The sequence below is a fragment of the Hemitrygon akajei genome, chromosome 16 (assembly GCF_048418815.1).
Source record: "Hemitrygon akajei chromosome 16, sHemAka1.3, whole genome shotgun sequence".
Classification (NCBI taxonomy): Eukaryota; Metazoa; Chordata; class Chondrichthyes; order Myliobatiformes; family Dasyatidae; genus Hemitrygon; species Hemitrygon akajei.
This window is the reverse complement of record NC_133139.1, coordinates 85,819,499-85,833,458: the sequence shown is the minus strand read 5'-3', so window position 1 is coordinate 85,833,458 and position 13,960 is coordinate 85,819,499. Positions and strand designations below refer to the sequence as shown.

The following is a 13,960-nucleotide window of genomic DNA, read 5'->3' as shown; positions in this document are numbered from 1 at the left end:
AATGACACCACATTGGAGGTATAGTAGACCATGAGGAAGACTATCAGAGTTTGTAGTGGGATCTGGACCAGCTGGAAAAGTGGGCTGAAAAATGGCGGATGGAATTTAATGGAGGCAAATGAGAGGTGTTACACTTTGGAAGGATAAATCAGGGTAGGACTTACACAGGGCACTGCGGCAGAATAGAGGATTCTGGAATACCGCTCATATTTCCTCAAAAGTGGCATCATAGGTAGACAGGTTTGTAAAGAGAGCTCTCGCACATTGGCCTTCATAAATGAAAGTATCGAATACAGGAGTTGGGATATTTTGTTGAAGTTATATAGGACATTGGTTAGTCCTAATTTGGAGTATTGTGTACAGTTCTGGCCACCTACCTAAGGAAAGATATCAGTAAGATTGAAAGAGTGCAGAAAGCATTTGGCAGCATGTTGCCAGGACTTGAGGACCTGAGTTATCGGGAAAGGGTTAGGACTTTTATTCACTGGAGCATGGGAGAATGAGGGGAGATTTGATAGAGGTATACAAATTTATGATGGGTATAGATAGGGTAAATATAAACAGGCTTTTTCACTGATGAGGCCAAACTCAGGTTGGAGGAGCAACACCTCATCTACCGTCTGGGTAGCCTCCAGCCTGGTGGTATGAACATTGAATTCTCCAATTTCCGGTAATTCCCTCCCCCTTCCCCTATCCCAGGTCCCTCTCTGCCTCTCTCCCCTTTCAACTTTCTGCTTTTTTATCTCTACAGTTCTTTCATACTTATCCCCTCCCCCTCCCCCTTTATCTTTCCTCTGATTGGTTTTCCACCTGGTGCCTCTAGGCCCTACCCCCTCCCTTATCTCTATTACTGGGCTTCGGCCCTCTCTTCACCCCCATTCCTGATGAAGGGTCTCGGCCCGAAACGTTGGCTACTCTTTTCTCACGGATGCTGCCTGACCTGCTGAGTTCTTCCAGCATTGTGTACGTATTCTTTGATCCACGGCATCTGCAGTTGTATTTTTGTGTTTGGGTGAAACTAGAACTAAAAGTCATGGGCTAAGGGTGAAAGATGAAATGTTTAAGGTAAACATGACGAGGAATTTCACTCAGACAGTGATGAGAGGGTAGAATGAGGGGCCAGCAGAAATGGTGGAGGTTCACATTGAGAAATTTGGAATGACGCAGTATATGGATGGGAGGGGTACGGAGTGCTATGATTCAGGTGCAAGTCGTTGGGAACAGGGAGAATAATACTTCTTAGCGGACTAGATGGGACAAAGGGCCTGTGCTCTTGAATTCTATGACCCTATGACAGGATGGAATGGGGCCAAAAATTGCTGATTTGAAATCTGGTCAGCCACAAGGAAGACACACCAGTGTCTTTACTTTCTTTAAGAGGTTAAGGAGGCTTGGCTTGTCACCAGACACTCTAATAAACTTCTCCAAACGTAGTGTTGAAAGTATCCTGACTGACTGCAACGTGATCTGGCATGCCACAGGAATGTAAGAGGCTGCAGAGAGTAGTGAACTCTGCCCAATACATCACGGGCACAATGCTCCTCACCTTCGGTAGTATCTGCAGGAGGTGCCATCTTAATAAGGCAACATTTATCATCAAAGATCCTCACCATCTGGGCCACACCATCTTTTCAAAACTGTAAATGGGCAGCAGGTTCAGAAGCCTGAAGTCCCACAGCACCAGATTCAAGAACAGCTACTTCCCTTCAACCATTCGGTTCTTGAACCAACGGGCAAAACCCTAATCAGCCCAGTTCAGCAACAACAGGACCACTAACTACAATGGACTTTGTTTTTAGTCCTAACCCTGTTCTTCCTTGTAAAATCTACACTTCTCTTGTGAATGCTGTTTATCCGATGCATCCAGAGAAGTGGGGATGCCAGGCAGGATATTTGGATGCTCCCCTTGTGGGATGTAGGAAGGCAAGGAGCCCTTCAGTGCCCCTGATGACTACAACTGGGAGAATTGCATCCAGTTGCAGCTTCCAACACTCTGCATTAAGGGGTTGAACCTGGAGCTGATGATCATTCAGGAGGCTGAAGGGTTGATAGACGGGGCATAAAAGGAGGTAGTTACACCCAAGATGCAGAACAGAGGAAACTGTGTGACTGTCAGGAGGGGGGAAAGAGTTTAGGAGCCAGTGCAGAGTTCCCTGTAGCCATCCCTCTCAACAACAGGGGGGATGGCCCTGCAGTGGCTGAGTCTCGAGCACTGAGTCTGCCTCAGTGACTCTGAAGTGAAGGGGGAGAAGAAGTGGGGTGTAGTAATAGGAGATTTGTTGGTTAGGGGAATTCTGTGGATGAGACTGAGATTCCAAGACGGTATGTTGCCAGGGTCCAGAGCACCTTGGACTGAGTGTTCAGCATTCTTAAGTGGGAGGGTGAACAGCCAGAGGTTGAGGTCCGTGTCGGCACCAATGACTTGGGTAGGGTGAGTGACGAGATCCTGCAAAGTGAGTTCAGGGAGTTAGTTAAAGGACAGGACCCCCACAGGTTGTGATCTCAGGACTGCTACCCATACTATGTGTTAGTGAGGTCAGAAGCAAGGAGTTGGTACAAGAGGGGGGGGGGGGGTCTCAGATTTTCAGATCATTGGGCTCTCTTCCAGGCAAGGTGGGACCTGTATAGAAGGGAAGTTGTGCACGTGAACTGGAGGGGAACTAATATCCTGGTGGAAAGGTTTGCCAGTGCCCCATGGGTGGGTTTACAGTTGCAGGGACAGGGAACCAGAGTGAATGGGATTATATTATAGACCACACAACAGTCCCCAGGATTTAGAGGAACAAATTTGTAGTGAGATTGGAGACTGTTGAAAAAAAACCACAAGGTTGTGATAGTAGGTGATTTTAACTTTCCACATTTTGACTGGTACTCCTATACTGTAAAAGGGCTGGATAAGAAAGAGTTTGCCAAATATGTTCAGGAAAGTTTCTATACATAGAGGTCCCAACTCGAGAGAGTGTGGTACTGAATCTCTCATTAGGGAATGAGACAGGGAAGGTGACAGAAGTTTGTGTAGGGGACCACTTTGTGTAGGTGATCATAATGTCATTAGTTTCATGGTAATTATGGAAAAGGATAGGTCTGGTCCACAGGTTGAGATTCTAAATTGGAAAAAGGCCAATTTTGATGGCAAGTGTGGATTGGGATAGGTTGTTTTCTGGCAAAGGTGTACTTGGTAAATTAGAGGATTTCAAAAGTAAAATTTTGAGAGTACAGAGTTTGTTTGTTTCTGCCACAATAAAAGGAAAGGATAACAGATTTATGGAATTTTGGTTTTTGAGAGATCTTGAGACCCTGGTTAAGAAAAAGGAGGTGCATAACAAGTATAGACAGGCAGGAACAAATAAGGCACTGAGCAGGAGAATACTGAAGAAGGATCAAGAGGGCTAAAAAAAAAGGCATGAGATTGATCTAGCAGACAAGGTGAAGGACAATTGTAAGGGCTTCTACAAGTAATTAAGAGCAAAAGAATAGCAAGGGACAAAGTTGGTCCTCAAGAAGATCAGAGTGGTCAGCAGGGTGGACTTTTACCTCCGATTCAGAACGTTGTGAGTTCAAATCCCACATCTGAACTTCGAGTAGAAGGACCTAGCATGAGGCTGCAGTGCGGCTCCGAGGAGGTACAGCACTGTCAGAGCTGACCATCGTTTCCCTGCTCTCTCTCTCTCTCTCTCTCTCTCTCTCTCTCTCTCTCTCTCTCTCCCCCTCCCTCTCTCTCCGGTGGCTGTAAAAGAACCTCCTGTCTATCTCTGAGGAGCAGAGGGCTTCTCCCAAGTTGCCTCGAACCAAAACTTTATCACCCAACCAACATCACAAAATAGATAATCTGGTCAGTATCACATTACTGCTTGCTGTGTAGTAATTAGCTGCCTTTCAATGGCACTACACTGTAGTAATGCTTCAACCTACAGCACTGTGCAAAACTCTTAGGCACATATATAGCGAGGGTGCCTAAGATTTTGCTCAGTACTGTAGTAATTTTATGTATTGCACTGGACTGCTGGAACAAAAGAACAAATTTCATGATCTATGTGAGTGATGACAAATGTAATTCTGATTTGGGTCTCTATTGTGGACTGAGAGTGGGAAGGGGGCAGGGAAAAGGGAATCATGATTGGGAAAAGGGGAAGGGAGAGGAGAGGAAGCAGGAAGCACCAGAGAGATATTCTGTAATGATCAATAAACCAAGTAATTAGAATCGAATGATCTTGCCCGTTGTCTCAGGACTGGGTGTGCCTGCACCTGCACCACCCTGTGGCCCTGGCACTCCTTCTCTGCCACCTGTTCCATACTCCCCTCCCACACCCTACCGAGGCACCCCACCCTCACCATTCCCAACATCCTTTGCTCCTGTCAGATTTACAAACTTGCTTTTCGCTCCATGTTGACAAATATAGAACTGTGAAAACGTCTTTGTGTGTGTGTGTGTGTGTGTATGTGTGAGAGAGAGAGAGAGAGTGTGTGTGCGTGTGTGTGTGTGTGTGTGTGTGTGTGTATGTTTTTAAGACTTTTGCATAGTGCGGTATGTGAGTTGCTTTGGGATGTCTCGAAGATGCTATAGAGCCCTCCCTCCCCCATCTCTATTACTCCCGTAATTGCAATTCACTGTAAATACTTTTTATAATGTTTACATTGCAAATACTTGCGTATTTAAGCACATTTTATCCCATATCTGTAGTTTAACCCCTAACTTTATTATTATATAATTCTTTACTCTTTATAATTGTTGACTATTGTTGTTTTTATGCCATATCACATCAACACACCGCAGAAGATTCCTAATACATGTAAATGTATATGGTGAATAAAGCTGACCCTTGAAATGCCTATGTTTTGCTCTCTGTTACAAAGAAATCAAGGAGTTAAAGGGAAGCAGATCAAAGGTGGCATTGGGAGTTGGGCTGGTGCTGTAGATCATGGGATAGGGAGGGATATTCCTCAAAATATCTGAGGAAGCCACGATACATTAATCCAACCAAATCATCCCAGTCTGAAACTACAAGGATTGGGAAAAGTTATTTCTGTTAATTGCCCCATCCTAAGGAGGAACTTGACATGGGAGTCTGCTGGCCGAAAGAGAGTGGAAAACAGGCACAAAGCACTTACCCTGACAGGACACCAAGCACAAGGTTCAGCATGAAAAAGGAGCCAATGATAATGAGGGGGATGAAATACAACCAGTTCCACGTGTTCCCCAAGGCATCGTTGCTCTGTGAGGAAGAAAAGAAAGAATACATTAGCGGTCCACGTATACTCAACCCCCTGCGCTCTTTGCCTCTCTCTGGAGGAATGATCAGTTTCCTTTATACCCGTCTGATACACCAGCTAGTGGAATGGTGTCACAGCAACAGCCTTGCACTCAACGGCATTAAGATCAAAGAGCTGATTGTGGACTTCAGGAAGGATAAGACAAAGGAACACAAACCATAGAGGGATCAGAAATGGAATGAGTGAGCAATTTCAAGTTCCTGGCTGTTAATATCTCCGAGGATCTATCCAGGGTCCAACATATTGATGCAGCTACAAAGAAGGTATGACAGCAGCTATATTTCATTAGGAGTTTGAGGAGATTTTGTATGTCACCAAAAACACGCGCAAATTTCTACATATGTACTGTGGAGAGCATTCTGGCTGGCTGCATCATCTTCTGGTATGGGGCCGGGGGAAATTACTGCGCAGGATTGAAGTACGTTGCAGAGAGTTGTAAATTTAGTCAGCTCCGTCATGGGCACTAGTCCCCGTAGTATCCAGGGCATCTTCAAGGAGCAATGCCTCAAAAAGGTGGCATCCATCATTATGGCCCCCATCACCCAGGTCATGCCTTGTTCTCATTGTTACTGTCAGGAAGGAGGTACAGGAGCCTGAAGACACACACTCAATGATTCAGGAACAGCTTCTTCTCCTCTGCCATTTGATTTCTGAATGGACATTGAGCCCATAAATACTACCTCACTACATTTTTATTTTGTATTTTTTGCACTCCTTATTTAATGTAACTATCATATATATATATTACAGTAATTCACAGTGCTTTCTCTATTATTATATATTGCATCCTACTGCTGCCACAAAGGCAATAAATTTCACAATGATATTAAACCTGATTCCGATTCTTTTCTCATGGAGGACTTCTTCAAAAACCGGTGCCCCAAGAAGGTAGTTTTGATCATTAAAGACCCTCACCAAACGGGTCATGTTCTCTTCTCAAAACTGCAATCAGGGAGGAGGTAAGACCCACACACCATGTTTTAGGAGCGGCTTCTTCCCCTCTGCCATCAGATTTCTAAATGGTCCATGGACACTACCTCTCTATTGCTCTATTTTATTATCATCTTAACACCTTGTACTGTACGTCTGCCACAAAGCAACAAAATTTCACCACATCTCTCAATGATAACAAATCCGTTTCTAATTCTCCTCTATCATTTCATAAAGGTGCCCCTCTCTCTATCTCTCTCTCTCTCTCTCTCTCTCTCTCTCTCTCTCTCTCCCCTCCTCCCCACCCCAACTGGGGCCAAACTCAGCCCAATTCTTTTCCATTCTCAAACATACCCATTTATCAGATCTTCGTCCTGCTATTCCTGCACTGTGGGGTGGAGGAAGGCCGGTAATAACACTGGGGAGACGAGGGTTTAGGTGAAAAGAGAGGGGTACAGGTAAAGGGAAGAGGTAGAGGAGGGAGGGTTGAGAATGGAGAGGAGGGTTGGGTAAGGAGAGGGCAGAGGAATGACAGGAGTGGAGTAGGAGAGGAGAGGGGAGGGGAGGGCAGTGGGAAGTGGCAAAGAGCATAGAGGGAATATTGGTAAGTAGTTGGGAAGAGTAGAGAGGGTGAAGGAGGATAGGGAATAGGGAGAGGAGTGAAGGTGGGAAGGGTAATTAAACATTAAATTGAGAGGTGGGTAGGGAGAAGGGAACATCCACTAATTAGCATTAGTCCCTCTCCCAGTTAACTTTTCCATCAACTGTCCAGATGCATGAAGACATTTTTCAACGGTGTACCATTTATTGGGGAAAAATTCCATGGCAAAATTCATTCTTGGCCTGGTAAAGATACAATTCAACATCTGCACATTGTACTCCACTTCCGAAATTCATGCTGACTTCATCAGGAGTCATAAGTATATACGCATAATAAATCCACTCGGAATTCTTCTTTCCCCAGAGCGTGGTAAAAGTATTGAAACTCGTTTCCACAGGAATAGTTGATGCAAACAGCAGAGAAACATGTAATGAGAAGCTGAATCGGTGCATTTGGGAGAAGGGAGAAGTTAAGACTGATGCGAGATGAAGACAGCATGAGGAGGTTTGGGCTGAGCATAAGCATCATGGAGGAGTTGGGCCAAAGGCATGTTTCAGTACTGTACTTCCTCTGTAATCAAGTGCGGGTTGTAAGGAAGTGGGCAACACATGATCTACACTACTTGCTGCAGATCCAGGCCCTGTTCCCTGGACACCTTCCTTCTCCTCATTACTCCAAGTCAGACACTCTTACTCGGAGACTTGGTTTGCACATTGACAATGCTGGGGATAACAATCCATTTGAGGGTGAAATGGTAAAGGATGCCATGCACTTAAGTTACAAGCCCACTGCAGTACACTTGAAAAATCAAACAAAAACCAATGTTTTAAAACCATTCTCCTCTTCCTAACTCTTTCCATGAACATTTGACTTAGGAGAACTCAAATCTCTTGAAAGTTCTCCACTATTCAATAACATCATGTTGACCTGATTGTATCCCCAATGGTGAAATTCCGTCTAACCTTTCACTCGTATGTTTATCAAGAATTTACCTATCTCTGACTTACATTATAAGTACACCAGGCAGTCCAGTGCCAAGATTCCCATAACTATTAATATAATGAGTTGGTAGACTGGATTGTCGGCAAACTGAATGATACTGACAGTTCAGTTCCCTGATGGTTGATACCTGGCACTGTAAAGTGAATGCGCTAATCACTTTTGATATTGAAGAAGATCTTGGTACACTGGGAAGTATGCTATTAGACCAGGAAGATTGCAGAAGGGATTTACCAGGATGTTATCTAGACTTGAGTGCCTGAGTTACAAGGAGAGTTTGTGCAGTTTAGGACTTTATTTTCGGGAACGTAGGAGACTAAAGGGTGACCTAATAGAGCAGGGGTTCCCAATCTGGGGTTCCACTGACTCCTCGGTTTTTAAGTCCATGACATAAAAAAGGTCGAGAACCCCTGTAATATAAGTATGAAATTTCATGAAGGGTGCAGACAGGGTGAAAACACGCAGTCATTTTTCCCAGGGAGTGGGGTGCTAAGAACACAAGGGCATAGGTTGAAGATCAAAGGTGAGAGATTTATAAAGGACACCAGGCAAAGATTCATGATGCAAAAGATGGTACGTATTCGGAATGAGTTTCCAGAAATAATGGTTAAGGTGGGCACATTAGCAATGTTTAAAATAAATCCTGAGAAGTACATAAATAGGTGTTTGCACAGGCAGATACGACTAGCAGCTGGGACAGCCATAATAGACGAGATGGACCAAAGGGCCTATGAATGACAGTGACTCTCACTGGAAAATGTATCCCAGGGTTGTATATGGTGACATATATGTACTTTGATAATATAATTTACTTTGAACTCTATGCTGCCTTTCATCAGTTGGGGCGCTGAGGATAGGATTTGAGAGACTGAGGAGATGACATTACAAAGACACAGTATATAGAATGCTGAGAGGTACAGATGAAGGGTGGCACGGTAGTGTAGCGGTTAGCGCAATCGTTTAATAGTACCAGCAATCACTGATTGGGGTTCGATTCCCACTGCTGCCTGTCAGGAGTGTGTACGTTCTCCCCATGCCCAAGTGGGTTTCCTCCGGGTGCTTCGGTTTCCTCCCGCAGTCCAAAGATGTACCAGTTAGAGTTGGTGAGTTGTGGGCACGCGATGTTGGCAACACTGGGCTGCCCTCAGCATAATTCTCCGATTCAATTTGATGCAAACAACACAGTTCACTGTATGTTTCAAAGGACATGTGACAAATAAAGCTAATTTTTAATCTTTAACGTTTCAATGAGGTGAATGCACAAGGTTGGGGAATGAAAAACTAGATAGCATAGGTTTAAAGTAAGAAGAGGAAGATTTAAAAGGGATAAGGGGCAACCGCTTTACACAGAGGGCGGTGCATCTATGGATGAGTCAGGCCGATGTTTCTGTCGTACGTTACTGGGTAGGATTGTAATCGGTAGCAACTTCCTTGGTAGAATCTTTCCCAAGGCCAAACATGATTCCTAATTCCACAGCTAGTTCTCCCACAGCCAAGTAGAGGTATCCATACCTACGTACCTCATTTTGACAGTAGGCACTGAGTAACATCTTCAATTGGCCCCTTTTTCTACTCTGTTAAGCCAACCATTGACTGACATTTAAAAAAACGTAAATTGTAGGAGTCATTTGAAGTTCATTAATCAACCTTAAAGAGTTGACTTCAGATTTTTTAAACCACTGACATTTATTGCCTATCCTGAATTGCCCAGTGGATTTTGCAAACCCAGGTGACTTCTTCCAGTTTGTCCACAAAACTGCTTATTCTTCTCTTATCTTTCTTTTCTTTCCAAGGTGGTTGGGGTTCTGTCGGAATCCGTGACCTACACTTCAAGCTAGAGTACTTCACAAGAGGTGAGTTTTTGGACTGGCTATGCAGCCCTGTGTTTCGCTATGTCCAAGAACAGCCTGGAAGACATACACCTTTGAGAAGTGGCCTCGCAGACAACCCAGTTTCTCGTCAATTTCACCAACTGAAGGGTCGTAGGAAGCTGAAGCATCGAGACAGCAGGCGGTGTGTGTGAAGGTGGTCTCTGTACTCAAGCGATCCCTCTCTCTCCCTCTTTTGATGGAGAGTGAGAGCCTGTCGGTTCCCAAGTCAGGGGGCTTGGAGAAGCGACACGGAAGATTGTAACATTGGAAGAGCGAGTTGCTGGTCTCCGCTCTTATTTTTGCAGGAGAGCAACCTCTCTCTCCCTCGATGGAGAGAGTGAGCCTGTCTGAGATACCCAAGTGCTGGGTTATGGACTGCAGTTTTTGATGTGACACACAAAAATTGCTGGAGGAACTCAGCAAGCCAGGATGAAAGGTCTCAGCCAAAAAAGTTGTCTGTTTAGTTTCCTCCACAGATGCTACCTATGGTGGGGTGGGGTGGCTTAATAACATAGTGGGTAGTGTAATGCTATTACACAGCCAGTGGTAAGATCACGGTTCAATTGACACCTATCTGTAAAGACTGCGTACATTCTCCCTGTGACCATGTGAGTTTCCTCTGGGTGCTGTGGTTTCTTCCTCTACAACTGGATCCTTGACTTCCTAACCAATCTGTGCGGATTGGAAATAACCTCTCCACCTCACTGACTATCAACTCTGGTGCACCTTAGGTATGTGTGCTTAGCCCACTGCTCTACTCTGTCTTTATCCATGACCGTCTGGCTAGGCACAGCTCAAATACCATCTGTAAAGTTGCTGATGAAACAACTATTGTTGGCAGAGAGGGCGTACAGGAGTGAGCTATACCAGCTAGTGGAGTGGTGTCACAGCAACAATCTTGCACTCAACGTCAGTAAGACCAAAGAACTGATTGTAGACTTCAGGAAGGGAAAGACGAGGGAGCACACACCAATCCGCACAGAGAGATCAAAAGTGGAGAGAGTGAGCAATTTCTAGTTCCTGTGTGCCAATATCTCTGAGGACCTAACCTGGACCCAATATATCGATGCAGCTATAAAGAAGGCAAGTCAGTGGCTATATTTCATGAGGAGACACTCGCAAATGTCTACAGATCTACCATGGAGAACATTCTAACTGGCTGCATCACCGTCTGGTATGGGCAGGGTGAGGGTGGGGACAAGGTGGCTACTGCACAGGATTGAAGTAAGCTGCAAAGAGTTGTAATATTAGTCAGCTCTGTCACGGGCACTGGCTTCCTTTATGCCTCAAAAAGGCGGCATTCATCATAAAGGACCCATCACCCAGGGCATGCCTTGTTCTCATTGCTACCATCAGGAGCCTGAAGCCAGACACTCAACGATTCAAGGCCAGCTTCTTCCCCTCTGCCATCAGATTTCTGAATGGACACTGAACTCACGAACACTACCTCACTACTTTTTTATTTCCTATTTTTGCACTATTTACTCAATTTAACTATTATATACACAGACTGTAATTCACAGGGTTTTCTCTATTATCATGTACTGTATTGCATTGTATTACTGCTGCAAAGTTAACAAATTTCATGACATATGCCAGAGATATTAAACCTGATTCTGATATATTCCAAAAATGTGCAGGTTAGGGTTGGTAAGATGTGGGCATGCTATGTTGGCATCAGAAGTATGGTGACACTTGCAGGCTGCCTTGCCCAATCCTTGCCGATTTGATTTGATGGAAATGATGCGTTTCACTGTATGTTTCAACCTGCACCTGACGAGACGTGCTGAGCTTCTCCAGTATTTTATGGGTTCTGTCCAAGGTCTCCAGCATCTGCAGGACCTTTTGTGTCTCTGTTTCTGTGCGAGGTGCTGTTTTGGAAGCACCGTTGCTGATGAGTGGTAGGTAACTAGCCGGATTATAGAGTGTGAACAAAGACATGTAACATGCTTGCCTTCATCACTCAGGGAATTGAGTACGAAAGTTGGAAAGTCATGTCGCAGTTGGATAAAATTTTTGTCAGGATGCTCCTGGGGTATTGTGCACCATTCTGGTTCACCCCATTACAGGAAGGATGAGGAGGTTTTGGAGAGGGTGAAGCAGAGATTCACCAGGATGTTGCCTGGATTAGAGAGAATTAGCTATTAGGAGAGGGTGGACAAACTGGATTGTTTTCTCTGAAATGGTAGAGGCTGAAGGAAGGCCTCCAGAAGTCTATAAAATTATGGGAGATATAGAGAGAGTAGACAGCACACACAACATACTGGAGGATCTCAGTAAAGTCAGGTACCATCTATAGAAGGGAATAAATAGTCAACAGTTTGGGCCAAGTCCTGAGGCATTTTGCGTTGCCTGAGATTTCCAGCATCTGCAGAATCTCGTGTGTTTATGATGGAGCTGGCAATCTCTTTCGGAGGTCTGGGATGTTAGATACAGGCGGGCATACTTTAAAAGATGCAGGGGGCAAGTTATAACGAAGATTTGCAAGGTAAGTTCTTTTACATGGGGTGATAAAGTGGCATCAGTCCTGATGGAAGGTTTTGACCACAAGCATTGACAATTCTGTTCCTCCAGTAGATTAACCCACTGTGTCACTCCAGCAGATTGTTTGGTAACTAGAGACATTAATGTTCGTTAACTAGAAAAAGTGAACTCAACCATAGCAAACACTTACTTTCCCCCATTAACATCAGACATTAAATGTTAACTAACCATCTTCAAAACATTGGGAGTGGACGGAAGAGCAGACTAAAAACTATTGTGATTATCTTTCTTACTAAGTGCATTTATCACAAACGTTGACAAACATGTGACTTCCACCACCAAAAAGGGCAGCAGGTGGAATACAACAACCTTCAGGATCCCTTCCATCCTGACCTGTAAAAAAGTGACTGTATGTTCCTGGTCTTCTGCTGCTGTAGCCCATCCACTTCAAGGTTCAACGTGTTGTGCATTCAGAGATACTCCTCTGCATGTCACTGTTGTAACAGATGGTTATATGAGTTACTGTCGCCTTCCCGTCCACCACTCAATCTCCACCCCTCAAACTCTACGCCTCAAACACCACCCCTCAAGCTCCAGCCCACAAACTCCTCCGACCTCCCTCATTAATAAGACATTTTTGCCCACAGAGCTGCTGCTCACTGGATTTTTTTTTTAATTTGTTGCGTCATTCTCTGTAATCTCCAGAGACTGTGGAAATCCCAGGAGATCAGCAGTTTCTGAGATACTCAAACCACCCCGTCTGGCACCAACAATCATTCCAAGGTCAAAGTTACTTAGATCACATTTATCCCCTATTCTGACATTTGGTCTGAACAACAACTGAACCTCTTGACCATGTCAGTATGCTCTTAGGCGTTGAGTTGCTGCCACATGATTGAATGATTAGATATTTAGCAGGTGTACAGGTGCACCTGATAGAATGGCCACCGAGTCTATATTGCCAATCCTCGTTGATCGTGGGGCCTGAACCTTCTCAACCCTAACCAACAGTGCTGTGAGAATACTTTCTTCACCGAGACTGCAGTGTTTGAAGACGGCAGCTCATCACCACATTCCCACGAGTAGTTAACGGGTGTGTTCTAATGTCTTGACAACAATGAGCTCATTCTACAAACAAATAAAAAAATCCTACATAAATCACGGAAAGTACAACGTTATCCTCACGCCCACGTTATCGACTGGAGTGAATAAATGTGGCAGGTTGAGCTGCTCCCGCTCAGTGTGTGAAGGAAAGCTCGAATTATTAAATCCACAGCATCCTCTACTGGTTAGCATTCTCAGTGTTAACAGAATCCCACTGTAAACTTCTTCTTATCTATTGCTGCCTTTCAGAATGTACAGTGACGAATTTCAGAAAACAGTCAGAAGCCTGCCCACCCCCACTTCACCAAAAGACTTCCCAAAGTCTCTTCCAACAATATTCTCCTCCAAATTTCTCCCTTCCATGGACTCTGCCTATACTTCTAACTGCATCAGTAAAGCAGGCAGCATAATCGAAGACCTCACCCTTCCTGGACATTCTCTCTTCTCCCCTTTCTCACTAGACCGAAGATGCAAAAGCTTGAAAGCATGTATCACCAGACTCAAGGACAACCTCTATCCTGGAGGAACTCAGCAGATCTGGCAGCATTTATGGAAGTGAATAGATAGTCGACATCTTGGGCCGAGATTGGGAATCCCTCTACCTCTTCTCACCTGCCTATTACCTATCCCTGGGTCTCCTCCTCCTTCCCTTTCTCCCATGGCCCACTCTCCCCTCCTATCAGATTCCTTCTTCTTCAGT

The 13,960-nt window shown here is 44.7% G+C and overlaps 1 protein-coding gene across 1 annotated transcript in view; it reads right to left on the bottom strand.

The window, feature by feature from the left end:
• The window catches only part of cacna1aa (calcium channel, voltage-dependent, P/Q type, alpha 1A subunit, a), a 478,641-nt gene that overhangs the window by 404,201 nt on the left and 60,480 nt on the right, over positions 1-13,960 (bottom strand). Inside the window, 1 exon segment of the mRNA XM_073069345.1 lies at positions 5,110-5,213. Within this exon segment, the coding sequence (XP_072925446.1) occupies positions 5,110-5,213 (104 nt within the window).